At 41.7% G+C, this 26,919-nt stretch overlaps 1 protein-coding gene across 2 annotated transcripts in view; it reads left to right on the forward strand.

Moving 5' to 3' along the window:
- Positions 1-26,919, forward strand: part of DHRSX (dehydrogenase/reductase X-linked) — a 199,697-nt gene that overhangs the window by 149,441 nt on the left and 23,337 nt on the right. For both annotated transcript variants that reach the window (XM_069945360.1, XM_069945361.1), the window contains exon 6: positions 10,252-10,459. In XM_069945360.1, the coding sequence (XP_069801461.1) occupies positions 10,252-10,459 (208 nt within the window). The remainder of the gene's footprint in view (positions 1-10,251; positions 10,460-26,919) is intronic.

Below are 26,919 nucleotides of genomic sequence, written 5' to 3' on the forward strand. Positions count from 1 at the left end.
TTTTCTAAATGAAGGTCTTGTTTTCGATTACCACGGGGGTAATGCGCCTCGGCAGAAAAGGATTACGAGTTGCTCAGAAAATCCACTTGATGTTAGCTTCTGAGAAAATAGGGGGCATCGAGTGTTAGCCAAGATTGCATCAATCTTGTTGCCTGGGCTTTGATGCTAATTTCACGTGTAAAAGCTTTGGGGAACAAAAATATTGTAACATTTGTATATGGAGGTATTAAGTGATGCTGTCTTCTGGGCAGATCGATGAATGGATCAATACCTTAGAACTCTGGCCCCTGAGTGTACTGTTTAGATCCTATTCTACTGATTGATTTGTTCTTCTCGCTCATATGACTCAAGCTGTGGAGAAAGCGCAAGCATGTTCGGCTGCTTGATGAAAGGGTTTTTGTGTTTTTCTTCCATGAAACTTGTTACTCAGCAAACTTAGATGAATCATTCTCAGTTTTATCTCCTGATCAATGAGGCTGGATGAAAAACTCGTATCTTATTCTTACTCCTGAAGACTACACCATATTTATTGCCACAGTACCTCCATAATGAAGAATAAAACCCTCTATGTGCAATGTGTTTATTGAATCTATATAGGACATATGGTCTGATCCTTCAGTCTTATTTTTCCTCCACTTCTGGCTATCCTACCAAATATGAATTAGCACAAAGTAGAGGACAAGACAGCAAGACGACTCTGCTGTTATCATGCAAAATCATACATTTTTATTTAAAGCCTACCCATCATTCTCCTGTTTCTCCTGATCGGAGTGCAGTCGCTCCTGCTGCCGGATGATGGGGAAAGCAAAAGCACATCGAAGAGAAAGTAGAAACTATGGCAAAAATGAGTCCAACACTACAGGACAACAAAGCTAACCACTGTGCCACCTACAAGGTAGCTATCAGTCCCTGCCCTCGTCCATGTCATGCTGTCCTTACTGCTGTGACTTCTACTGAGTATTAGCTCCACCTACAGGGGAAGGGCTAAAGTCAATCAGGAATTACAGCCAGCCCATAGGATGGACACCTGCCCCACCCACCTGATGACTCCACTTGTGATCATGTTCAGTGGCAGGAACAGGAAAAAGATATTAAACATGACATCACAAGCAAATCACAGGCAGAGTGGTCATGTGACTGAGCCTGAGAACACAAGAGGAGCGAGAAATAAATAATAAAAGTGTATAGAACATACAACACCCACAGAAGTCGTTTATTTAAAAGTCCCAGACAACCCCTTTAAGATGTTGGCTGATTAGAGGCTACATGACCCAGCTACAGTAATGAAGTATATAGACGCAGCAGAGCTGAGATGAAATAGACTACACTGCAAAACTACTGATATTAAATTATAGGGAAAAAAGCTATTGCAAAGTTGTTTCATTTATTATTTGGGGGCAATAGAAACAAATTTCTTTGTGAAGGTGCACATAGCCTAGGACCCCTTCCCCTCATGGCAATCTTTTTTTTTTTTTTTAACAAATAAGATCTTTGTAGTGACATCCTTCATTTGCCATAAAATAAACAAATGATTGGCAGCAGCAGTAAGGGGTGACAAAGCAAAGTAACATTTATTAAAACAATGTATTGGCAAAAAAAAAAAAAATCTTCGGTCTCCAGAGTACCCCTTAAATGCTATTTTTTTTTTTTTTAACATATATTTTTTTTAATCATTACATTGCATGTATTTTGGTGTTGAAAACCCTTATATTAGATTCATAATAAACCTTTTTTTCCCATTTTTATTCTGCAGCCTTTATGTTTTGACATACATAGGCTGCACTGTCCCATGCAGAGTGATATCTTGCAGACTGGCTGCCTGATGGCTTGGTCCCCAGCCCCTTTCTCGCTTCTCTTGAATGATCTTCTAAGCTGATTCATGACCAAATAAAATCATTGAAGAGAGGAGAGAGAATGGGTTGGAGATCTCACATGACAGTGCTGCCTCCAGTTTTTTGTGAAACAGAAGTAAAATAGAACAATATATTTTTTGAGATAACTCCTGTGGTGCCGTCGTGAAGATGAGGAGAGAAATGTTTTTCATTATTATCAATGGTAAAAGTTAATGATGGTGAGGAACAGTAAGCGGAAAGGCAAATGTTCTCGCTAAAATCTCAATCTTTTAAATGTGTTCATGAATTATGAATGACAGCAATGTATGGATTTCTCTGGCTGTGTTAATTTGTAACATTGAGATCTAAATTCTGTGACATTGTAATCTTTAGCTTTTCTTAATAAGGATATGAAAAGTACAAATTGATCCACACCTGGTGTAAAATATGACAGGGTCTATAATATGAAACAAAATCACAGAAATACGCCTGCAAATGATTGCTGACATATAATATACCACACTAATAACAAAAAAATCACAGAAGGGGTATATACTGACTCTAAAACTTGACTTTTAATAAATATTATCTTAAAAAAGAATACAGCCCCACAACAAACAAAGAAAGAAAGGAGCCCCCTATCAAATAATAGTCCTCCTGGGAAGGTAAAAACACCCAGGTGATACAATAATAAGGGTAAATCAAACTCTCTTACCCATCAGATGTATAGGATATGGTATCACTCCGGATGTTGACAGGGAGAGGACAAATGATTAGTTACAAACAAAAAACACCAGACACACATGGAGACAGCTGGGCTCAATGCTTAACCCTATCAGTCCCTCATAAGTGAGTGTTGCGACTAAAGCCTACTCCCACAGGGTCTATGGAGCACTCGCCCTAAAAAGAGCGACCCCTACCCCGATCTACCCCTTGGTCAGTCCCTATTAGTCCCTTTAGGAAAAAAATATGCCCTTAAAGTCTCCGACACGTTTCCTCCAAACATTGGATTCCTCAGGGAGAAATATCAACAAGCAATACAACAGGACTAAAACCAAAAAATATACATTACACATGAATACACAAACAGTTATATCCAGGCTAGTGAGCCTCTCAAACAAAGGGGTGTCAACTGATCCAGACAGTGGTCTGTGTATCAGATGTATACCGGCTCTCACCACTCTCACTGGCGGAGTCCCGGGAGGTATAGCAGTGGCTCCTCTCCCCTACTCAGTTCCTGGGTGACTGATAAAGATGTCCGGATACCGCCAAACAGGATGCCGGCAACCCTGGCGTGACGCGAACGCCGCCGCGTCACATCCGGTGACGCGAACACCGCCGCGCCACTTCCGGTACCAAGTCCGGCCTCAACCGTGTCACTCGTTACTACGGCAACCCGACGCTACCCGGTTAATGCTCCAATCAGCAAAACTGGCTTCCGGTAGGATTCACAATTAGCTGCATATATCACTGTTCATACTCAGGTTTAAAGCCATACAATAACAAATCCATATACAGTGGATAAATAGCCATAGAAATATACAGATTCCATCTAAACAACAGACTTATAGCAAACATAGAGACCAAAGAAATAAGTTTGATCCCATAACTTATAAACAAATGTTAGGAGAGCATAAATATATTATACGATTCATAGACGCAAAAGGCCCTATCCATTAATCCAGAAAACGCATCAAAACCGCAACAAAAACGCACACCATGTGAACAGTGTCTAATCCTAAAATTGATCCAATCTCATATTCCACTCAGTGTAGGTAGTTTATAACCACCAAAATACACTGAGGGTCCCCTAATTATACATGGGGGGCGATCTTCAAAAAACCCTCAAAGAAACAGGACAGTCAGTTACAGAAAGCTTGTAAAATTAAGCTGCTCATTCAAGCCAGTGGGGAACACAGTGTGGAGACGATAGATCCACTGAGTCTCTTTACAGAGCAAAAATTTATCCCAATCACCACCACGAACCGGAGGTTTGACCACTTCCATACCCACAAATGTTAGTTTCTGATAGTCCCCATTATGCATTTGATTTATGTGTCTGGAAATGGGTTTGTCGGCTTTATTAGCCACATCTCGGAGGTGCTCACCAATCCTTCTCCTAAATTCTCGTCTAGTCTTACCGACATACTCCAGGCCACATACACAGGTAGCCTTGTAAATCACCCCCTTCGTACGGCAATTTACAAAATCTCTTATGGTATACACTTCACCAGTGTTCGTACCCTTAAATGTCTTACCTGTCTGTATGTGCCTGCAGGCCACACAGCCACTACATCTGAAACAGCCAAAAATGGGTCTCTCTAGCCATGTCCCTGGTCTAGTTGGGCCCACATAATGGCTTTGAACCAATCTGTCTTTGAGACTACGACCCTTTCTGAAGGTAATCTGTGGTCTCTCACCCACTTTCTCCCTCAGATCAGGATCCAACCGAAGGACCCCCCAATGATTGGTCAGAATACGTCTCACTTGTTCCGCTCCTGTGTCATATGTTCCTATTACTCGTGTGGTCTTATCCTCCGATTGTGTGGTCCCTACACTAGAAAGGAGTTCAGTTCTATCCCTAGCCTTAGCCGCATTGTATGCCTCCCTCAGTACACTGTCTGGATAGCCTCTTGTTCTGAAACGAGTCCTTAAATCATCTGCCTGCTTTTTAAACTCCTCATCCGAGGAGCAATTGCGTTTCATCCTAAGGTATTGACCCTTGGGGATACCCGCCCTCAAGGGTCTAGGATGATGACTTGACCATGCCAATAAAGAGTTAGTCGCTGTTTGTTTCCTAAACACAGTCGTGTCCAAGCCCCCCTCGCTGTTTTTACTGATTAGCATGTCCAGGAAGGCCAATTGATTATCATGCACCTCAAAGGTGAATTTTAAGCCTACATCATTTGAATTAAGGACCGCCACAAAATCCACAAACTGTTCCTTCGTGCCATTCCATATGATGAACACGTCATCAATATAACGTAGCCATAGACATATTTGATCAGTCCAAAAAGTGTTCTCTTCAATAAACACCCGACACTCCTCCCACCAGCCCAGATAGAGATTTGCAACCGAGGGGGCACAAGGGCTCCCCATTGCAACTCCTCTGAGCTGGTGGAAGATGCGTCTATCAAACAGAAAGACATTGTCGGTAAGGATAAACTCAATTAGGCAGATAACAAAATCATTGTGGGCATAATATTGCGTGCCTCGCATTCTTAAAAAATGCTCCACTGCTCTCAGACCCCGGTTATGATCAATTGACGTATACAATGCCTCGACGTCAATGCTAGCCAGCAGACATCCTTCTTCTATCACCAGGCCATCCAATCTCCTAAGCAGATCCGTCGTATCTCTCACATACAATGGTAAGGAGGTCACAAATGATCTCAAAATTTTGTCCACATAAATGCCTATGTTTTGGGAGATGTTCCCTACTCCCGACACAATAGGCCGCCCCTTTAAAGGCGTAGTGCCTTTATGCACCTTAGGCAGCGCATAGAAAGTCGCCATTACAGGAAAACGGGGTACCAAAAAATCACTTTCACTATCCGAGATGAGGCGATTATTCTTGGCCCTTTGAATCAAGACTTCCAATTTGGACAAGGAGGGTCCCGTGGGGTCACAACGTATGATCTCATAATTGGACTCGTCCAGCAACAAATCCAGGCACATTTGCCTGTACTGAACAGAGTCCATGACCACCACGTTCCCCCCCTTGTCCGAAGGTTTAATAACCACAGACTTATCCTTCTCCAATTTTTGGACCGCCAACATTTCATGATCCGTAAAATTTGAATCACCCCATGGTTGTAACCTCTCAATATCCTTCACAACCAAATCAAGAAAGACATCCAAACATGAGACATCTCCCAACGGTGGCATGCTCTTATTGCTATTACGCAGGTCTGTAAAGGGGCCTTCACCACTCACATGCTCCCCCTCAGTAAGCAAATCCATCAGTAGGTTTGTCCCTTCCATCACATCCTCTGGGATTCCCAATTCCTGACACTGTCTTTTATTCCGCAAAACATGATATTTGTGCCATCGTAACTTACGAACAAACAAGTTAAGGTCTTTAACCCAATTAAACTTATTAAATCTATTTGTGGGGACAAAACCCAACCCCTTACTGAGTATAGACAATTCTGCATCTGAGAGGGGCCGTTTAGAGAGGTTAATCACCTGGAGCCGATTCGTTGTTATACTTGCGTCCGGCTCCTCAAAGGGTAATCTCTGTCTAAAAAATCCCATCTCCTATTGCCCCCTCTTCCAGCCCCTGGATAAATACACTAATAGTATATGAGTGATGCTCTTGGTCATCTGGTGCTTGGTGTCTGGCAAAGAATACAGCTGTCCAATTATCTAGAACCCACCCTGGTATATGCCATATTATAGACCCTGTCATATTTTACACCAGGTGTGGATCAATTTGTACTTTTCATATTCTTATTAAGAAAAGCTAAAGATTACAACGTCACAGAATTTAGATCTCAATGTTACAAATTAACACAGCCAGAGAAATCCATACATTGCTGTCATTCATAATTCATGAACACATTTAAAAGATTGAGATTTTAGCTAGAACATTTGCCTTTTCGCTTACTGTTCTTCACCACCATTAACTTTTACCATTGATAATAATAAAAATAATATTTTTTTTCGCAGATTCAGCAGCACTTTACAATTCTTTCCCATTGAGCATGGCAGGGACCATCCACATTCTGCTGGACATGTTTTCCAAGCATCTACTACTCTTTCAATAAAGTAATATTTTCTCATGTTGCTTCTGATCATTCCCCCAACTGACCTCATATTGTGCCCCCTTCTTCTTTTGCTTAGTTATCTATTAAAGACATCCAACCTTATTTAGCTTTTTACTATATTTCAAGGTTTCTCTCATGTCCCCCCTTTCCCTTCTTTACTCCAGATTGTACAGATTTAGTTCCTTAAATCAGTCCCGATATGTTTAAAGGGGTTGTCTGGGAGAAAATTATATTTTACTATGCTGCCGGTGCTGCGAGGGAGATGTCAGGGAAATATACTCACCTGTCCTCCTCTGCCACCATTGCCGGGTTATAGGCCTCCAGCTCTTCACCAGCAAATTCAAAAATGGATGTTCTTTTTAGCCAGTAAAGACTTTATACTGAGCTCCCATTTCCGGTGGGAATGGTGCGCCACTAGATGCTTTAAAATCAATGAAAACGGGTGGCCTGGGATCCGGAAATAGTGGTGGAGCAGGAACAGGTAAGTATATGTCCCTTTCATTTCCCCTGCAGCCCCGGCAGCATTGTAAAATTTAATTTTATCCCGGACAAACTCTTTAAGCTTAAAGGGGTAGTGCGGCGCTCAGCAATTATTCACAGAATAACACACATTACAAAGTTACTAAGGGTCCCACCACCCCCGCTTGTGTACCCGGAAGTGTGGTACATTACACATACCTGACGCGTGTCGACCCCCGTCTCCGATCTTCAGACAATGACGTCCTCTTCGGGCCGCCCTCTGCAGCGTCATCAGATGCTCAGCCGCGATTGGCTGACCATAACTGTGCTCAGCCAATCGCGGCTGAGCACAGTCATGACGCGGCAGAGGGGGGCCCGCATCAGGAAAGGCAGGAGCTGTTCGGCCGGCCTCCAGAAGATGACATCTTGGCACAAGATGGCGGACGGGCAAGACGTGGATCAGGTATGTATAATGCACCACACTTCCGGTTACATGGGCGGGAGTGGTGGGACACGGGAAAGGGGGCGAGTCACAGACATAACATACATTACAAAGTTGTGAATAATTGCTGAATAATTGCTCAGCACCGCACTACCCCTTTAAGACTTTCCACTATCTCTGCAGCCTGTCTTTGGAACCCTTCTCTTTTATTAATATCTTTTTTGTAGGTGAGGTCTTTAGAACTGGACACAGTATTCCAAATGTGGTCTCACCAGAGCTCTACACAGTAGGATCACACTCCCTCTTCCTACTGGTTATACCTCTAGCTATACAGCCCAACATACAATTTGCTTTCCCTACCGCCTGGCTGCTCTGGTGACTCATTTTGAGGCTTTCAGAAATCACTACCCATAAGTCCCTCTGTTGCTACATGCTCTCCACTTTTCGCTTTGGAGAGATTTAGCTCATACCAGGGGTTAGGTAGGCAATGTCCCACTCCCAGTGAGTTCTGTGTAAGAGTTCCATTTTAATTAATATGGCCGCTGCACAAACTGTATTTCTATAAGCCAAACTGTGAAGAGCAAATAGCAGCACACAATACATCACAGTTCTTTGCATCTATTATCTTTATATACTTCTACTGATCTTACATTACTCATCTACTTGAAGGTAAATGAAGTATATATTTGGAGCTTCACAATTTTTGTCACAAAAGATGTGTCACTTGACCTATGCAGAATATTCACATAATCCATTAAAAACACCATATTCCTATATAACTTAATGGAAACGAAATATGACTCACCACTCTCAACTAAAAAAAGATTATTTTTTTCCCATTTCTCCAGAACATTAGTTTTGTTTAACTAATGTTAAACATAAATAAAGGGGAAAAAATTAAAAAAAAAAAAACTTTAACTAACCCCCTGGCACCTTATTAACCCTTTTATTAAAGGGGTATTCTCATCTCAACTAACATATACTTGTAGGGCTCATTAAATTACATGTTACATGTAGTTTGCTGAAAGAATGTATCTGCAAAAATATCTTACTTGACAAGTATAACTATATTAGTTGAGATGATTATACCCCTTTAAAGAATTTAAAAAAAAAAATTCTGTCTTTGTTTCTTGATCGGAAGTAGTCTGGGTCTTCCTTTCTATAACAAAAGCAAGAAAAGAAAGTCATGAAATTGAAAAAGTGTTTTGAGACTCTTAGGCTCTATTCATACGTCCTGTTCATGTCCTTAATTGCGGATCCGCAATAATATAGGACCAATGTATTTCAATGGACCTATACACACATCCGTGTTGTGTACTGGGCTGCAATCCGTTCCGCAAAAAAAAAAGGACAGACCCTAGTACGGACAGTAACTGACACATCCAATACAACTCTATGGGGTCTGTATTTTACTGAAGCAATACGGATGCAATACGGATGCAATACGGACTGAATTTGCGGATTGTATACTGACTGAAATTTGCGGATTGGAAAAATATACTGACGTGTGAATAGACCCTTAAATGAGTCTCCACAGGATGGGACCTAGGAACACAGGACAAGTGAAGTCCTAAGGCTGACACCCGCCCCACTGTCCTATCCTTTTGGTGTGATCTGCTCCTTAGCAGGCTGGCCCCAACCAGAAGACTTATCACTGTACTGAGCAAAGTGGTACACAAGACAAAGACGGGACAAAATCTATCAGTTGTTGCCTTGCAAAGTCAGGGGGGTAGTCGGGAAGTCAAGCCAAAATCAGGAAAATCAGGGAATAACAATCAGGATGCAACGCTATTTTAGTCATACTCAAAAAGGCTATATCGCAAAGCAAGGAGGCATGATGGGGATAGTAGTCTTATTGAAACTGGGGTCCCAGCCCTAGGTGTGATTGGAGCAGAGACCCCAGCCCCCTGCCAGAGCTGACTGGCGGTGCCGGCTGCCACTCAGCATAATGGCAAAAACATAGCACCTGGGCCTCCCCGTCCATGGCGAGAGATGCTAGGGACACCCAGCTCGGTTACCTGGGATGCTGTCGGCTACAGTAGGGGCCTCATGCAAAACCATTTGTAGTACTTGTTATACTCCTGAAATTTTGGTTTCTGAACTGTATAACTAGTTATGCTCTTAAGTGTGTTCATCCCCACCAATATAGATTTGTGCACCTGAATGTGACAAAGCTTTGTTACTGACATTTAGTAGCTTTTCCTTCTTAAGTCGTCCCTATAAAGTGCAGAGCATAGCAAACTTTCTGCCCTAATACTGTTAAATGTCTGAAGAATTCTTTGATGGCTTAAAATAAGCTGTTTCATTTTCACCAATCTTAAGCTTGAAGCCTTTTCTCTTTTGTCGATATGACTGATTTTTTTTCTGAGCCTAGCAGAGGAAAAAAAAGAAAATGCTGCGGGTGGTGACATTTCCATTTGTTCTCTTTTCTGGTGACAGTCTTAAAAATATATTGAAATAGCAAGCTCGGAAACACTGCAACAGTAATGCTAAAACGTAATAATAATAGAACGATTCAATAATAATAATAATAATAATGATTACAGATGAGCGCAACTTGAGGCCAAACATTCGGTATTTGAATACCGGTGCCTGAAGAAGTTAGATGCAGCCCTAGGGAGTCCGGAAAAATATAACTACAGCCTTTGCCCGAGTTCTGCTCATCTCTAAGAATGATCTTGAAAATAATGCAATGTTTTTTGAGCACAAGTTGTGCATTGTTTAATATGCGTTTTCTATTTGCCCACAGCCACTCTTACTCAGCCCATGGTGCATATTCTCAGAGCAAGCTGGCCCTTGTGTTATTCACCTACTACTTACAACATCTGCTAACTGAGGAAGGTAGTCATGTGACTGCTAACGTGGTCGACCCTGGGGTTGTTAATACTGATCTCTATAAACATGTATGGTATCCAGTGAGATTTGTGAAGTGGATGTCAGGTTGGCTTCTTTTAAAGGTAGGTACTTTTAATATAAAGTTACTTCTACTCTGGTCTTTTACTTTAAAAAAAAAAAAAAACAGGTTTGCACCCTTATTTATGTCACGTTTGGTGCCCAAGAGGCATGGTTGCATAGTTACATGGTTAGGCTAGATTCACACTGCGTTTTTGCAATTAGTTTTTTTCATCCGTTTTTTGTAAAAAAACATATGCATTTGTGTGCATCCGTTTTGATCCGTTTCTCCATTGACTTCCATTGTAAAAAAAAAAACGGATCCATTTTTTTGGGGACACAAGTAGTGTCAGCTACGTTTTTGTGTCCGTCAAAAAAAACAGATCCGTTTTGATCCGTTCTTGTTTTTTTTTTTACAATGGAAGTCAATGGAAAAACGGATCAAAACGGATGCACACAAATGCATTCGTTTTTTTCATCCGTTTTTTTGCAAAAAACGGATTGCAAAAACAGATTGCAAAAATGCAGTGTGAACCTAGCCTTAAGGTTGAAAAAACAGTCCAAAACAGTTTCCAAAAAGTACAACCACTATCTAGTGTACACATAGAAGTGTTGAGATGTCCTTGTTAGGTAAGGGTGGTATTACACGGGCAGATGGGGGCCCGATAATACCTGTAAACGAGTAGCGATCTGCTAGATCGTCGCTCGTTTACTGGACCTATTACACGGCCCGATAATCGTTAAACAAGGGCTGCAGGGACATCTTTACTGATGTCCTTGCAGCTCTTGCGTAACTATATACATTACCTATCCACACTCCAGGGCTGCTGCTGCGGTCTTCTTCTCCACTGGTCCCGCGCGCTCTAACTTCAGAGTGGCCTGTCACCTGTGATTGGCCGGGCGACCTGTCAGCTGACAGGCCACTCTGAAGTTAGAGCGCGCAGGGGCCGGGGAGAAGAAGACCGCAGGAGCAGCCCTGGAACGTGGATAGGTAATGTATATCGTCAGTCGCCGGCCATGCACCGCTATTACACGTAGCGGTGCGCAGTGGGCGCCCGACGAAAATAGGTCCAAACCTATATCAACGATCAGCCGATGATCGTTGTCATCCGATGATCGTTGTATTTATTACATGGAGCAACGATTCGGCTGATTATCGTTCCGTGTAATAGTACCCTTATTCTCAGTGTTTTACAGACTAGCTCCAGGTAATCCCTTATATACTGTATATGCGCTAAATAAATGAATCTTGGAACCACTTTGACTTCCACTTATAAAGCAGATTTACTAAATCACTTGCTGACTTAAGCAAGACTGTGTCATTCATGCTCCAGAATATTAATTGTATAGAAGTTAATATTGATTGTAAAACATGAACCGAGTCACCATATTCCACTCTAATAAAAATGCTTTTGTGTTACGGAGCATAGCGGGAAGCAATTTGCAAATAAAATCATTGTACAGTATGCTACCGCGAGTCTAAACGTCTGACTTGTAGTGTATGGAAAATTCGGCTTTGTTGTAGCAGCAGGGAGCAGTCTGTTGTACTACGCATTTTATGCCGTACAGAAACGATCACAATTGGAATACTTTAAAGGCAGTGTGTGATATAATTATTGGATTTTGTCATTGACCTAGAGACCTTGTAGCCATGCTGATATGCTCTTATTTATGTAATGCACTCTGAAGTCCAGTGGGTTATGTTATTATGAGTAATATTAAAAATATTACACCCTTCTCCAGAAAAACAAGTCTGAAGCTGTAGTCTGCCCTCCACTGTCTGTTGTTATGATTAATCTGTCTTAGTAACAGTCACAGCAAAATGGAATGTAGGGGGTGGGGCTTAGCTTGTGCTGTGTGCCTGGGCTGTGTAACTGCAAGCTAAACTATGCAACTGAAAAAGATGATACACGGTTCCTGTAAGTCACCTCCCTGCACAGTGCCAGAGTCTGTTCAATGCAAGTTTAATAACACTGTGCCATGGTGATTGTGTGATGTTTTTGATTGGCTAGAGAAGTCATGAAAAGTATGTCTGGTGTGTACTACTGGCTAACAGCTTAGCTTTGGTTGCACACCCTGAAATGGAGAGAATGTGAATATTCTTTTTAAATATACTTTTCACAATGTTTTAAACATTGGTCAAGTTTTATGTCCAAGGTCATCTAATAGTTTCCTTAGTAAAAGTATCATTCAGTGAAAAACATATGATTTTTTTTACAATCTCTTCTACATATTACTATCAAATACATTTACTGATCACTGAGAATCCCTTTGTTCTTTTTAATGGAGGTCATACGCCTCTGGGGGAGTAGATGGTTAATGTTTGGGCCTAATTATTCTATGCAAAGTTTAGGAAGCTATATTAACACAATAGGAGTTTGGGTTTTAACCCTTTGTGTAGTTTATCTTTCTTGCTATTAAATAGATGTATCTTACCTGTAGTATATGAGGGACTCCCTAGGAATCAGTACTGCAAGACATATAAGAACTCCTACAGAGTTTTTTTTTATTTAATTTAAACATCACTATAATTAATTAAATATACAAAAATTGGTAAAAAAATTTAATAGGGTACTGTTGCGGGATTGTTCTTTCATTAATTATTAAAGATATATGGCCACCTTTACCCAAGGACCCAGAGGTGCTTAGTCAAGGATCAACCTCGATCGAGCACTATGCTCATCCTCGCATCCTCGCTCAGCACTAGTCACTAGCAAATGGAAGGTTTTAAACTGTAAATAATATCCATTATGTGTATCTTGTTCCTCATGTTTTTTCTCCATTCTCCAATACTGTTGACCAGCAAAAAGGTCTTGTACCATTGGTTGTCAACTTCAATAATAATTAATGACTAAATATATTCCCGTTATCATACTGCTCAACTTATACAATGCTAATACAATATTACAGCTAGTGTCCTAGGGCCCAAGACATTTGATAGTGTCCACTCTCTGATGTCCCTGCTTAACCCAGTGACTGTTCTTTTGAGGATATCATTGCAGTGTTAAAAACTCATTTTGCTTTCACCCTCCCGAAACCGTAAGGTGTTTCCATTTCAACAAAAGGAATCTGAAGTGTGCAGATTTTACCGACACTTTAGAGTCACTACCAAGAGACAGACTTGCATGGTGTCAAAGATGAGGCACTTCAGAGGAAATTACTAGCGCAGACAAACTTAACCTTTGCTACAGCTCAAGAGGAGGCAATGGCTTATGAAGCGGCATTTTTTTTTTCACGGTAATGTACATAATCCGAATGTAAAACTATTGTATAACAGAGAGAACAATGCTACACTACCTACTGGACAGAGCAGGTCACTTTATCAATCGCAGATCAATGTCACTTTAAAATTGCTGTGTGGCACCAATGTAAACTTCATGGTGTGTCAGCATTTCAAAAGATACCAAGACACAAACAAGCAGCATAGAACTTGTTACACAGTTCAGCCGATAAGGTTTAAAGGGGTACCCCGGAGTGAGAAAACCTTTAATATAGTGCTGCACTGAGATAGAAAATAATAAAGAAGCTATTCTTACCTCACTATGGGTAAAGGATACTTATTTTGCCAACGTGTACTATAAAGAAGACAGAGGCAATCTGTGACTTATTATCACTACTGGTCTCAGTTTACTAGAAGTAGATTGGTATGAACCTGTAGGTGTTCTGTTAACAGGAATACACCATGTGAAAATGGACTGTCTGCAGGAAGTCATTAAAGACTTTTCTTGTGTGTTTGAAGAAGGTTTCGGAAACTTCCCAGGACCCCCCATGTCTATTAAATTAGATCCCATTGTACCGCCAATAAGTATGAAACCTCGACCAGTTACATTTGCTCTCAGTACAAAAAAAAGACGCAGAAACTGATTGCTTAGTGCAGGGGTGGGGAACCTCCGGCCCGCGGGCCGCATCCGGCCCCTGACACCTCCGGATGTGGCCCGCGGCTCCCCTGTGACATGCGCCGCTCTGGAGGAGAAGGAGCCGACACACACGGCATCCTCCTGTGTCTGTGACAGCTGCCAGGAGGATGCTGTGAGTGCCGGCTCCTTCCCCTCAGAGCGGTGCACATCTTCTGACTCCTGCCCTCCTGTGACGTGCGCCGCGCTGGTGAGGCAGGAGCTGGCACAGACACAGGAAGATGTGTTGTATGCCGGCTCCTGCCTCACCAGCGCGGCGCACGTCTTCTGACTCCTGCGGGCCGCGCGCGATGACGTCATTTCATCGCGCGCCGCCTGCAGGAGAAGACCGGCACAGAAGAGAGGAGGGAGAAGAGGACCTGGACAGCGTGGGAGCGGAGGAAAGGTGAGTGGGATGTTTATTTTTTTCATTTGGGGCAGACACTGGGGGTTAACTAGGCCACCAGGGACATGACTGGGGGGTTAACTAGGCCACAAGGGACATGACTGGGGGGTTAACTAGGCCACCAGGGACATGACTGAGGAGTTAACTAGGCTACCAGGGACATGACTGAGGAGTTAACTAGGCCACCAGGGACATGACTGAGGAGTTAACTAGGCCACCAGGGACATGACTGGGGGGGTTAACTAGGCTACCAGGGGCATCACTAAGGATTCAAATCAGGTACAAGGGGCATCACAGAGGGTTAACTACAATAGCAGGGGCATTAGGGGAACAATACTTTGCCTTGTTCGGGTGCTGCAAACCCCCGCTACTAACTGCCGCGCACGGTATAACATTAAGTGCGGCCCTCGAATGATTTTATTAAGGCCCGACCGGCCCTCGACATGGAAAAGGTTCCCCACCCCTGGCTTAGTGGAACAAAGTTCATTATTTGGAGTTACATATCCTACCTGGATAAACCTATTGGGCCACATTTACTAACAATGCCTCAATTTTAAGCCGTTATACTGTGGAGTTTGCTGGTGGAACGGTTGGTGATTTTTTTTTTCTTCAAAATTTAAGGCAAAGTTAACCAGCATGGCTACCACAGTATTCTTCAGCGACATGCCGTTCTATCTGGTTTGCACATATGCCGTTCAGTCTGGGACCATTGTTTGTTGCTCAACAGGACAGTGACCCCAAACACAGCTCTAATGTATTATATCGCACAAGCTTAGAGTATTAGACACCGTCAGTGTAGTGACAGTGAGTGGCCAGGGTTGGTTTAACACCATTATTACCAATAATACCACTACCTCAGGCTAAAATAATATCACCGCAACAAGAATACTACCACTAAATAGTTATATGCAGTCATCATAGGTGATGTCTTCTCGGATAGGATTAATTCTATTTCTTTCTTTACCTCCATCCAATCCAGAATGCCATGACTATTTTTCCTGGTAGCATCATGTCTCCGCAGAATCTATTTGGTAACCATTTAGGGTGCTTACTTTTTCAGCATCTACCCCACCTACCCAATCTTCCCATCTATATTCCCCAAATTATTTTACTGTCCCTCACAATATCTACTTCTGTAACAGTACTCCTCACAGTATGAGTGGGTAGTTAGGATGAAGGGGAAGTAAATTTCTCCTGACAGGTTCTCCCAGAAGGTAGGTAATACCTTAGTTAGTAGGTTGCCCCCTTTCATATGCAGGTCCTTAGTACTGTTGTTCAGTTTTCTCTTAGGTAATTATGTTTCCCAGTTGGTTGGTAGCCCCCGTTTCATGAAAAAGAAAGAAGAAAGTATATTTGACATTTGATCACATATGTATAACAGACTATGACTATGACTATGATTGAATTTATACTCAAACAGAGTAGACAGTCATATTAAAGGGGTAATCCAGTGTCAGGGATTTTTCTTTATATAACGCTGCCCTGCTGGAAAACATCTCATAATAAACATCTTATGCTCACCTCTCTGTGCTCCCCCGAATGTCATGTTGTGGTGTCTCCAATCAGAGATGCCTCAACAGGACTTTGAGAGAGCGTGGAGAGGTGAGCATAAGGGCCCAGATTTATTAAAAAGTGTGAAATATACACTGTCCACAGCAACCAATCACAGCTCCTGTTTTATTTTACCAGAGCTGAAAGCTGAGCAGTGAATGGTTGCAATGGGCCAGGGGCGTGGCTAGGATTCACTGGGCCCCATAGCAAAATTTTTTAGGGTATTCCCTCCCCTACCAACAACACAAAGCACTGCACATATATACTGCTGGTGCTCTGATAACCCCTGACGCTGCACAGAGCTCTGCACAATTTCTTTTTTTACTTGATTGCCAGCTGGAGAACAGAGGTCAGAGGTTATCAGTGCACAGCACAGTGAAGCAGAGATCCCTGTCTTCTGCTTGTTAACCCAAAAAAGGGTTTCAGCATGTAAGTAAACATTGGGTCACTTACACACTGCAGTACATAAGGGGTTAAGCAGAAGGACATTACCTTTTATCTTCTCCCCTGGGCCCCCCTCCTGCACGGGCCCCATAGCAACTTCCTACCCTGCCTTTATGGTAGCTACGCCAGTGCAATGGGAAGTTAAAACCAGTGTATATTTTACACTTTTTGATAAGTCTACTTCAAGATGTTTATTATGTGCTTCAGTAGTGATGAGCGAACATCCTAATGCTCGGTTCAGATCCCCGAACACTAGCATGAAAAAAATGATTGGTTTGTGTTCGCCAAACATTCACGAACAAACAATGAACATACAGTAGAAGCATTTATTTCGGTCTACGCACATACGTACAGATTATCAGGTGCAAAGCGTACATTACGCAGTTGCGTACGTTTGCAAGTTTGAAAATGATCGTTACAACCATTCCGATCGACGAACACGAACAATTAGCGTAATGCTCGTTTGAACAAACGAACATTTACCAACATTTTCGCTCAACTATTCTTCAGCAGGGCAGCATTATATAATAAATTTCCTAAGGCCGGAAATCCCCTTTAACTTTGGAACATCCTTTTTGTATTGTAAAGAAACAAATTGCAGCATTTGGGCTGTGTTCTGTTAGAGTCCATGAATGTCAGAGTACTTTTTTGGCTTTCCATCTGCTCCAATGTTTACTAACTTTGCAGCAACAGCATAAATGCATAAACCCCTGTGGATACTGATTGCAAAAACTATGACACAGATGGGGCTTAGGAACATAAGTTCAAGGAATACCTGAAGGTCACAATTCTCTACTGAAATGACCCTGCGTGGAAAGCTGTTTGTAGCCTCAGTGACAAAAGTATTGTGAGAAGAAAAAGTCTCCTTTTATGTCTTGTTCATTCGTGTGATTTATGATGTGCTGTACAGATTGATTTGCTCAGGGCCTGTGCCTTTACCTTCCAGTGTCACATTGGAATTATGTTTTATCTTACGATCCGCACTGCATCATCTGCAATGAATGGAGAGGAATAGAAAGGCTGTTTTCCTTCTGCAGATTGCTGATCCAGGCTTTTTTATGTTTAGTCACAGTTTTGTAGCATGTCATTGTGTACTTACCCTCCAGACCTTTTGAGTTACAGCACTGTCTGCCACTTATATGAACTAGTAACTTTTGTGGCGACATTCAGGGTAAATTAGGACATTGCTTTATAGCTATACAGTAATATAATGTTACTAACTGGAGAGGAGCGAATTTACAGTAATAGCAAAGCAAATCGATTCGTTATCTTAGCACTCCCCGCATCAGCCGACTTCCTTTTAACTCACTACCGCTCCTCCCCGGGTGCAAGGAAAAGCTGGATCCAGTCCTGGGAAACTAGAAAAAGACACGGAGCGGCACAGAGTTAAAAGGCAACCGGCTAATGAGTAGATTGCTGAGATAACAAAGCGATCTGCTTTGTTATTACTGTAAATGTGTTCATCTCTATTACTAACCCCTTAAAGGGGCAGTTCGGTGTTGGTCATTTTTTTCAAAAGAGGCGGGAAGGGGATTGCTGAAGATAACAACATGCACCTACCTCCCCGGCTCCAGCGCTGGGGTCCGGTGTCACCCGCTCTGTGGGCTCGCTTTGGCCGCTGACAAGCTGAGCAGGTCTGACACGTCACAACCCGGGTCCCTGCTCAGACCAGGAAGTGATCGGGAAACAAAGTGGGTGACAGCGGACCCCTGTGCTAGAGTCAGGGAGGTAGGTGCATGTTGTTTTGTTCGGCCACCTCCTGCCCGTCTTTTTTTTTTTTTTTTTTTCAATGTCCGACATGGCTGTTTTGGGCCATGAAGACACAGCATTTATTTATTTCTGTGATTCAAAAATTACAGTTTTAAAGGGGTTGTCCGGCGCTAAAAAATTATTCACAGAATAACACACATTACAAAGTTATACAACTTTGTAATGTATGTTATGTCTGTGAATGGCCCCCTTCCCCGTGTCCCACCACCCCCACCCGTGTACCCGGAAGTGTGGTGCGCTATACATACCTGTCACGTGCCGACCACGGTCTCCGATCCTCAGCAGTGACGTCTTCTTCGGGCGGCCGGCGGATCTTCCCGAGTGCCGGCCGCCCTCTGCAGCGTCATCCGAAGCTCAGCCACGATTGGCTGAGCATAACTGTGCTCAGCCAATCGCAGCTGAGCAGCTGATGACGTGGCCGCGTCATCAGCCGCGATTGGCTGAGCACAGTTATGCTCAGCCAATCGCAGCTGAGCTTCGGATGACGCTGCAGAGGGTGGCCGGCACTCGGGAAGATCCGCCGGCCTCCCGAAGAAGACGTCACTGCTGAGGATCGGAGACCGTGGTCGGCACGTGACAGGTATGTATAGCGCACCACACTTCCAGGTACACGGGTGGGGGTGGTGGGACACGGGGAAGGGGGCCATTCACAGACATAACATACATTACAAAGTTGTATAACTTTGTAATGTGTGTTATTCTGTGAATAATTGTTTAGCGCCGGACAACCCCTTTAAATTTTCCATGAATATAACCATATAACGGCTAGTTTTCTTGTGGGACAAGTTGTGTTTTATAATAAGGCCATTTTGGGGTTTCATCTATTCAAAAACTATTTTTAACCTTCTTTTCAAGGAAGTAAAAAATCCTCACCATTGTTTTTTAGGTTTTGTTTTACGATGTTTACCTGCAGTATGGATAACATGTTAACTCTATGGCATAATGGACATTAAGGGTGGGGCTTACTATTATTTGTCCCTGTTACAGCCAGAATAATGGAGGAGCCAGTTTTCATGACGCCTAACACAAAAAACGGGAGGGCAATGGCTACTGGGACTCATACAGAAGAAATTTTTGATTCTTATAATCCTTTGTTTCAGCTCTATTTACTTAATTCTTGACTAGTGAATAAATCTGGCATGATGTCGAAGTCACAAAGGGGTATGCTTTAGTTTAGGAAACACAATACATTGGGCCTTTTCCCGATCACCTGAAGTAATCGAGAGAATTTACAGTGTAAGGCCATCTTCACACAATGTATGTTTTGCATAAATCATGGCCGTTGTTGCAATTTGCAACAACGGCTGTGATTTATACAAAAAATACGTTGCATTTGAATGAATGGAATCCCAGCCGGAGCGTATACACATAGTATACGCTCCGGCCGGGATTCCATCCTGCCGCACGAAAACTGACATGTCAGTTTTTTGCGCTCGCAGAAGACATGTCAGTTCACACAATGGAGTGTGTGGCTCCGGCCGCACGCTCCATTGTATGCAGCAGTTAATTGGGATGCGGGTGCACACGGGTACGCTCGCATCCCAATTCATCAGAAATAAAGATCATCCAGCCAGTACTACAGTAGCGGCCGGGATTATCTTCTTTGACACTGGCCGTTCACACACCAAGTGAAAAAAGCTATTTTTGTTATAGTAACGGCTATAAAAATTATCATTATTTATGGTCATTCTTATAAAAATGCAGTTCTTTCACTTTAAAAAACTGTGTGAACATAGCCATATTCTGTAACCTTTATAAATATAGATGAAACGCACAATAAAATATTAGATACCCCAAAGCAGTGAAGACTGCATAGCTTTCTTCTGTTGTATTAATATTACATAATTCTTTCTTATTTTCCTTGCCACCAACCATGTGGGAATGGTTCGTTTATAGTTTTCTCACCTTTCATCTAGACATTAAAGCCTTTGCCTTCTGTCATACCAACACTAGGACTTCTAGGCCCTTCAATCTGTGGAGCACTCGGTACACTGCTGTTCAGTGAGATGCGTAAAGGCAGAATATAGAATAAGCTGTAACATAGTCTCCTCAGTATTTCCAAGGATCAAACAACTAAAACCATATAAAATCCTCTAAAGAGAAAACTTTATAAAAATAGAACTTTAGTATGCATGAAAAATCTCATAATGTTTTAGTAGCATATTTAATTATCAGCTTATTAGTACATGAAGTTATCACAAGGTGCGTTTACACATAACGATTATCGCGCGAATTTGCGCGATAACGATTCGATAATGAATTCGAACGATAATCGTACGTGTAAACGCAGAAAAGAAATCGTTCATTTTGATCTTTCAACATGTTGTCAAATCTTGGTTAGTCGTTCACAAAAAATTCACAGATCGTTCCGTGTAAACAGTCGTTCGCCCATTTAACCAATGTGTGAGATAGGCTTAAACGATCGCAAAACGATTTTCCGTACGATATAATGTACCGTCTAAACGCTGATCGTTATGAAAAAAAAATGTTACTCCGACATCGTTAATCATACGATCGGGCCGATTATCGTTTCGTGTAAACGCACCTACACCCTCATCCATCAATATCACCACACACATCAATATTCACACCCTAAATTCCAGCTGCCATGAAGGAATGAATTTGGTTGGCTAAAAAGCGTAGATTAGCCCTACTGTCCATCCATCCATCCACAGTATCAGAGGACACTAGTACGCCTCCTCTTCAAGCCTCTCACAGCCCATCTGTGCTAAGGAAGGACATTCCTTGTATTTTAGGTGCCGATACCCTTTATTGCTTCTGGCCTTCCTATACACATTCATTTTTGACATGACTGAACTATTATAATTTCATTAGCCAGCTCTTGCAGAGGGTTATTCCTCCGAGAGAAAAAAAACAATATCATATGTCGAAGGAGAGTTGGGAGGCCCCCATATACCTTATACTGTAAGCCGAATGCACTAAAAAAGATGGGTCTGGGTGACTTTTGTTGGCTGTGCAGCGTCTATTGATCAGAACCCGAGCATGTGGCATTTGATTACTGGTGGCCAAAGAAGTTGTAGCCCTAAGGCTTCCTGGAAAACACTTTTATTTTACGGTGTACGGTATATTACAGAGGACCGGAAAAATATGGTATACACATCTGAACAGCTGTTTCTGACTTCTTTATGTATGGACATTGGGTTTTTTTCTGTATTGGTTATTTACTTACTTTTCATGTTTTTTTTTACACTTTAGGGCTTCAGGATCATTTGCTAGTTTCGATGGAGTTATGGTCTCATGTTCTATTGGTCATTCCAGAACAAATGAATATTTGAACTTGTGGGCCCACCGTATTTTTTCAATGCATTTAAATCACACATTATGTCACAATACCGACGTTCCACTTTAAATGCAAATAAGAACTAAGGACATAGGATTCTGCTTCTAAAAAAATGTCTTTGGGGTGGGATATTTCTTTCAGATCAATGTATAGCAACTATTTTTTTAGGTGAAGGTGAAGAAAGCAGAGCTTTTCTTAGTAATTATTTTCTTTGATTGACTACAGAGCTGACACGCTTAAGGTTATGTTAAGGAGCACCCTATTTATCTTCTATATATATATATATATTTTTGTTTTGGAGGGCTAAAACAACCCTTATATTCTAATTTTAGGCTAACACTTCCTGTTCTGTAGAGGTCATTTCTTAGAACACTTGCAAAGGTCACAAAGCATGCTTAGTTATTTGAGTATCCTTGTATCAAAGTGATGGCGCAAACAAGGTGATAAATGTTCAAAGTGTTACCCATTTTGAACAAGGGTGTAAACCCTCAAGAGATTAGAAAGTTTAGAAAAGGTGCTATATTTCTTTATTTATCTTACATGATCTATAAATGCACTGGTCACAAAGCATGCCTAGTTGTTTGAGTATCCTTGTATCAAAGGGAGGGCCCAAACAAGGTGCTAAATGCTCTAAGTGTTACCTATTTTACACAAGTTGGTAAATCCTCAAGAGATTAGAAAGTTTAGACAAGGCGCTATATTTCTTTATATATCCTTTATATGTTTTACATAATTTATAAATGCTAATCATCCTTTAATAAAATCTGTTCTACGTCTGTACTGGATTATGTATGAACAGCTTGGGACATGGCTGGAGAAAATTTAATAGAAACTTTGTAATTATCAAAGGACTTGGTAATTTAAAGGATGGAATCTGTTCTTTTTGCCACCTCGTCCTGTGTGATTTGGAGTTTTCCCGTCTCGCCTTCCACCTGTCTTAAAATGAATAAAACTCTTGAACCTTATTTTACCAACCTCATTATTTAAATATAAAACAAAAGCAATCCCTTCATGTTCACGCACTTGGCCATGTTAGCTTTTCATTTTAGGTATCCTGGAAGTATTTACATCAAATAGAATCTTAACAAATACCAGAAATAAGGCAATTAATACAGTATTTGCTGGGGGCAAACACCATAGCAAAGACTGTGGGAATCCTTAATACCTAACACTGAGGGCTCGGCTATAAATAAGCTCTCAGAAATGTGCAGGATGAGCTGCTGGAGAAACTTAAAATTGAAGTCAAAAAACGGCTGAACTCCGTATACCATGGCCTATCTTTAGGATAATATGAAATATGAAATCCAGCAAAGATAATCAAAAAAACAGTAAGGCTGGAGCCATGTTGAATCTGGGTCACAAGGAATTCAAGCCAGTGGGTGTGAACCGCATGCTAACCATTACAGATTTTACACAGGATAGGCTGCAGCCTCTTCATTGTTTACCAGGCATGGTTCTATACAGTTCACAACAGCTGCACTTGGTAAAGCATCTCATTCAATTCACTTCAATTCACTCAGCTGCCACCAAATGTGTAGAGCTTTGCTTTGTAAGAAAAGGAGCCTCAGATGAGTGCCACAGCATCTTCAATCAGCTGATCACCAGAGTGCCAGGAGTCCAAATCGGACATTGACTGATTTAACTTATCCTAAGGACACCTATTATGACCATGCCTGTTTTGATTTTGACACTGTTCTCGGCTTATGGTATACAGCCGAGACTGCGCTCTTAGTCATAATTTTTGTATTCTATGTTTTATTTAGACGCTCTAAACACTGTCTGAATATAGCTCTACTCCCCCTGCTCTGCTGATTGATTTATCTGCCACACCCATCTTTTCCCTGCTTGTTCCCTCTGGCCACTTAACAGTTAACCTCTGTTTTGCTTAGGTGATTGACATCTGGTTCTTCCACGCACCCTTGCTATGTTTGTTTCTGTGTGTCGGGTCCAATTATGTTTGGTCCAATCACATCCTGGACCAGGTCCTTGACCTCCTCCATAGTGTATCAGTGCCCTGACATCAATTCTGGCTATTAGACTAGTTTTTACAGCATGCTGAGTGTCTCCATATCTTTTTCCGTATTGTTACTTGTCTTTCTCCTACTTCGTCTCGTTTACCTGACTATTTTCTTGAATCCTGTTTTTCTTCCTTGCTGCCTGTTTGGTTTGACTCCGGCCTGTTGACTAACCCTTTGTAAGCTTGTCTCTTCCTTGATTCGAGTAATCACCTTATTGCAAGTAGGGACAGTCTCCTTGGTTGTCCGCAGTCGCCTAGGACTGTTTAGGCAAGTAGACAGGGTAAGTTGGTGGGACCAGTTTAAGGCTCACTGCCTTTGTCCTTCCTCGCCCCTACTCAGGCTACTCTACCTAGGGTCATATCATCACCGTTAAAGGGGTATTTTGTTCAGGTAAAGTACATATTGAATCATTCCCCCTCCTGGAGACTAATAATTCATTCTATACTTGTTTCTTATTTTATCAGTATCCTTTCCCCAGTTCTGAGCCTGCTGCTTTCTAAAGAAAACTGTGTGTGAGCTGTTCACTCTCCGTTGTAATTTCTCTTCTCCCCCTCCCTTTTGAGACTGCTCATGTAAACACATGTAAACAGTGTCCCTGGCTAACTGGTGAAAAAAGGAATTATTCTAACACCAGTACTTCACAGAGTAATGTAATCCTTTGTACACTAGTGAATGTTCAAGCCTGTTTTGCTGACAGTATGTTCACAAGTGCAGATGTGCTGCGGATTCACTTTACTATCACTTATTCTTTAAAGATCTTGTTGCCAACCAGTTAATGCATGTATTGCCACCTGTTTTGCAAAGAGCCTATTACCATCTACTTTAGTTACCAACTATACAGAATAGTGATGAGTAAATGGCAATATGCAAAAATTCTTTTTTCCAGCTACAGTACATTATCATAGCATACTGCCAACCGAATTGCCCATTGCTAATCCGAAATCGCCAGCACTGAGCTCATAAGTTGTCAGATGGTATTGCTATTTGGAGAGAAAAGGCTTAAAATAAGTGGACTCAACCTTCAAAGGAGCTTGAGGTTTATCTCCTTAGTCCCTTCTTGTGCATGTCAACAAGAAGCCTTATTATTGATTCTCATGGCATCTAGATGCTCTGCATTGTATAGTTTTGCAGAGACTATATTACTTATTAGGTTATATATAATTACATTTTCAGCATATAGTAGTGTAGCTCTGGGCCTATAGATGGGATGATATAGAAGATATAACTCGAGGCCATGCTCAAACAACGTATATTTTACATAAATTACAGCCGTTGTTGCAATTTGCAATTTATGCAAAAAATCTCTTGCATTTGAATGAATGGAATCCCGGCCAGAGCGTATACACATATTATCCGCTCCGGCCGGGATTCCATCTGGCCGCACGAAAAACTGACATGTCAGTTTTCTGTGGCCACTATTCATTGAATAGGGGCCACACAAAACATATCAGTTCACATGTCACATGTCAGTTCACAGCTCCAGCACGCTCTATTGTGTGCAGCGGTAAATTGGGATGCGAGAGCACACAGGTGTGCCCGCATCCCAATTCATCGGAAACAAAGATCGTCTGGCCGGTACTGCAGTACTGGCTGGAATGATCTTCTCTGACACCGGCCGTTTTGTGACCCGGCCGGATCACAGAACAGCTGGTGTCTTACGCCATGTGGACATGACCTGATACTCTGATCTGCTGAGTGGTGTGTTGGTTTATATGGCATTATGGTGATGATAAAAGATTGGAGAACCAGCGGCATACATGCATCTACTAACCTCAGAGCCATCTTATATCCTGTAAAATTCTATAGTAAAACCTATTCTATGAAGTTTGGCCATTTTTTCCTCTTTGACTACTAAACATCTCTCTATATTCAAAGGCTGGCAAGCATACAATGATATATGCATGGTGGGTCACGGATTTCTCTAATAGCAAAAACTTCTTAAAGTCGTTGGCTTCTTGTCAATCCTATTTAAAGAAAGGGATATCTGTAAAGTTTTTTTGTTTTTTTTATTGAGGTAGACATTTCTTATCCAGATTAAGCAATGTAAGTGGTAAGCCCTACATGAGTTTAATCGTTGCCTTGGCCAAAACTGAGCAAATGCTTTTGACTGATAACGGAGTCTATTTCTTTTTTCATTAGAGGATTAAAGACGGATCAATTATGCTGTGAACCTTTCTAACATTGGGATTAAAACCGGCGCACGCTTGCATAACTAAATTATAATCAATAAGCAAAGGACAGCTCCGATAGCGGAACGCTTGATAAGACAGGGATGCTGCGCTCCACGTACCATATCTAGGAATCCCTATATTGTACGGCTGCAGTAACATCATTGGCAGTCAATCTTTTTATATACTGTGTACAATTTTAGAAGGATAAATAGTGGAGTACTAATATTAACCATAAAAATTGTCCTTTGCTGTCTGATGTCCCGTATGACATCTTGCTTCCCCTTGCTGTGATATTCCATGTGTACTTTGTTATTCTGGCACAATGTGAATCTTATTGTTCGTGATGTTCCTCGCTGGAACAAAGAAAATGAAAATCACTTTGTATTCATACTCAGAGCGTCTGCCAGCGTACAGCAGTTGCATTAGCTCAGCATGTATGCCCGAGAAGTGACTACTATAGTATTGAGTGATATTAAAACAGAGGTCTATATAAATAGAACATATCGTGTCAAAGCAAATAAATAATGTCTTTTTTTCTGAGTGCCTCCTGAAAATGCCTTTTGCACAACCTCATGCGGGGAGCTTCAGCCTATCCTGTGTTCCTGTGCTGTTGCTGTTACTTCAGAAGGAATATTCCAACTCCTCTGACATTTGTATCTCCTGAAAGATAGTAATGTTTACCGTGTTTTACCTTCTGAAACAGATTTATGCACTGGAAAAACGTTTGGCGATCAAATAGATGATGTAACTGGGGATATTGCCGGTCACATCACAGTGTGTTCCCTTCAATAAGGATCGTTACAAGAAAGTTCAGTCTAGATCCAGATCAATGCAGTGGCTAGGTTTTAAGGCCCTTTTACACAAGATGATTATTGTGCCATAAATCATTGTATCGTTTGTATTTGTGATTATCAGCTGGGGTAAAGATGTTCACGATAAATTTGTGAACAAGAAGTCGTTTGTATATCGCT

Source organism: Dendropsophus ebraccatus, chromosome 11 (genome assembly GCF_027789765.1).
Source record: "Dendropsophus ebraccatus isolate aDenEbr1 chromosome 11, aDenEbr1.pat, whole genome shotgun sequence".
NCBI classification, from domain to species: domain Eukaryota; kingdom Metazoa; phylum Chordata; class Amphibia; order Anura; family Hylidae; genus Dendropsophus; species Dendropsophus ebraccatus.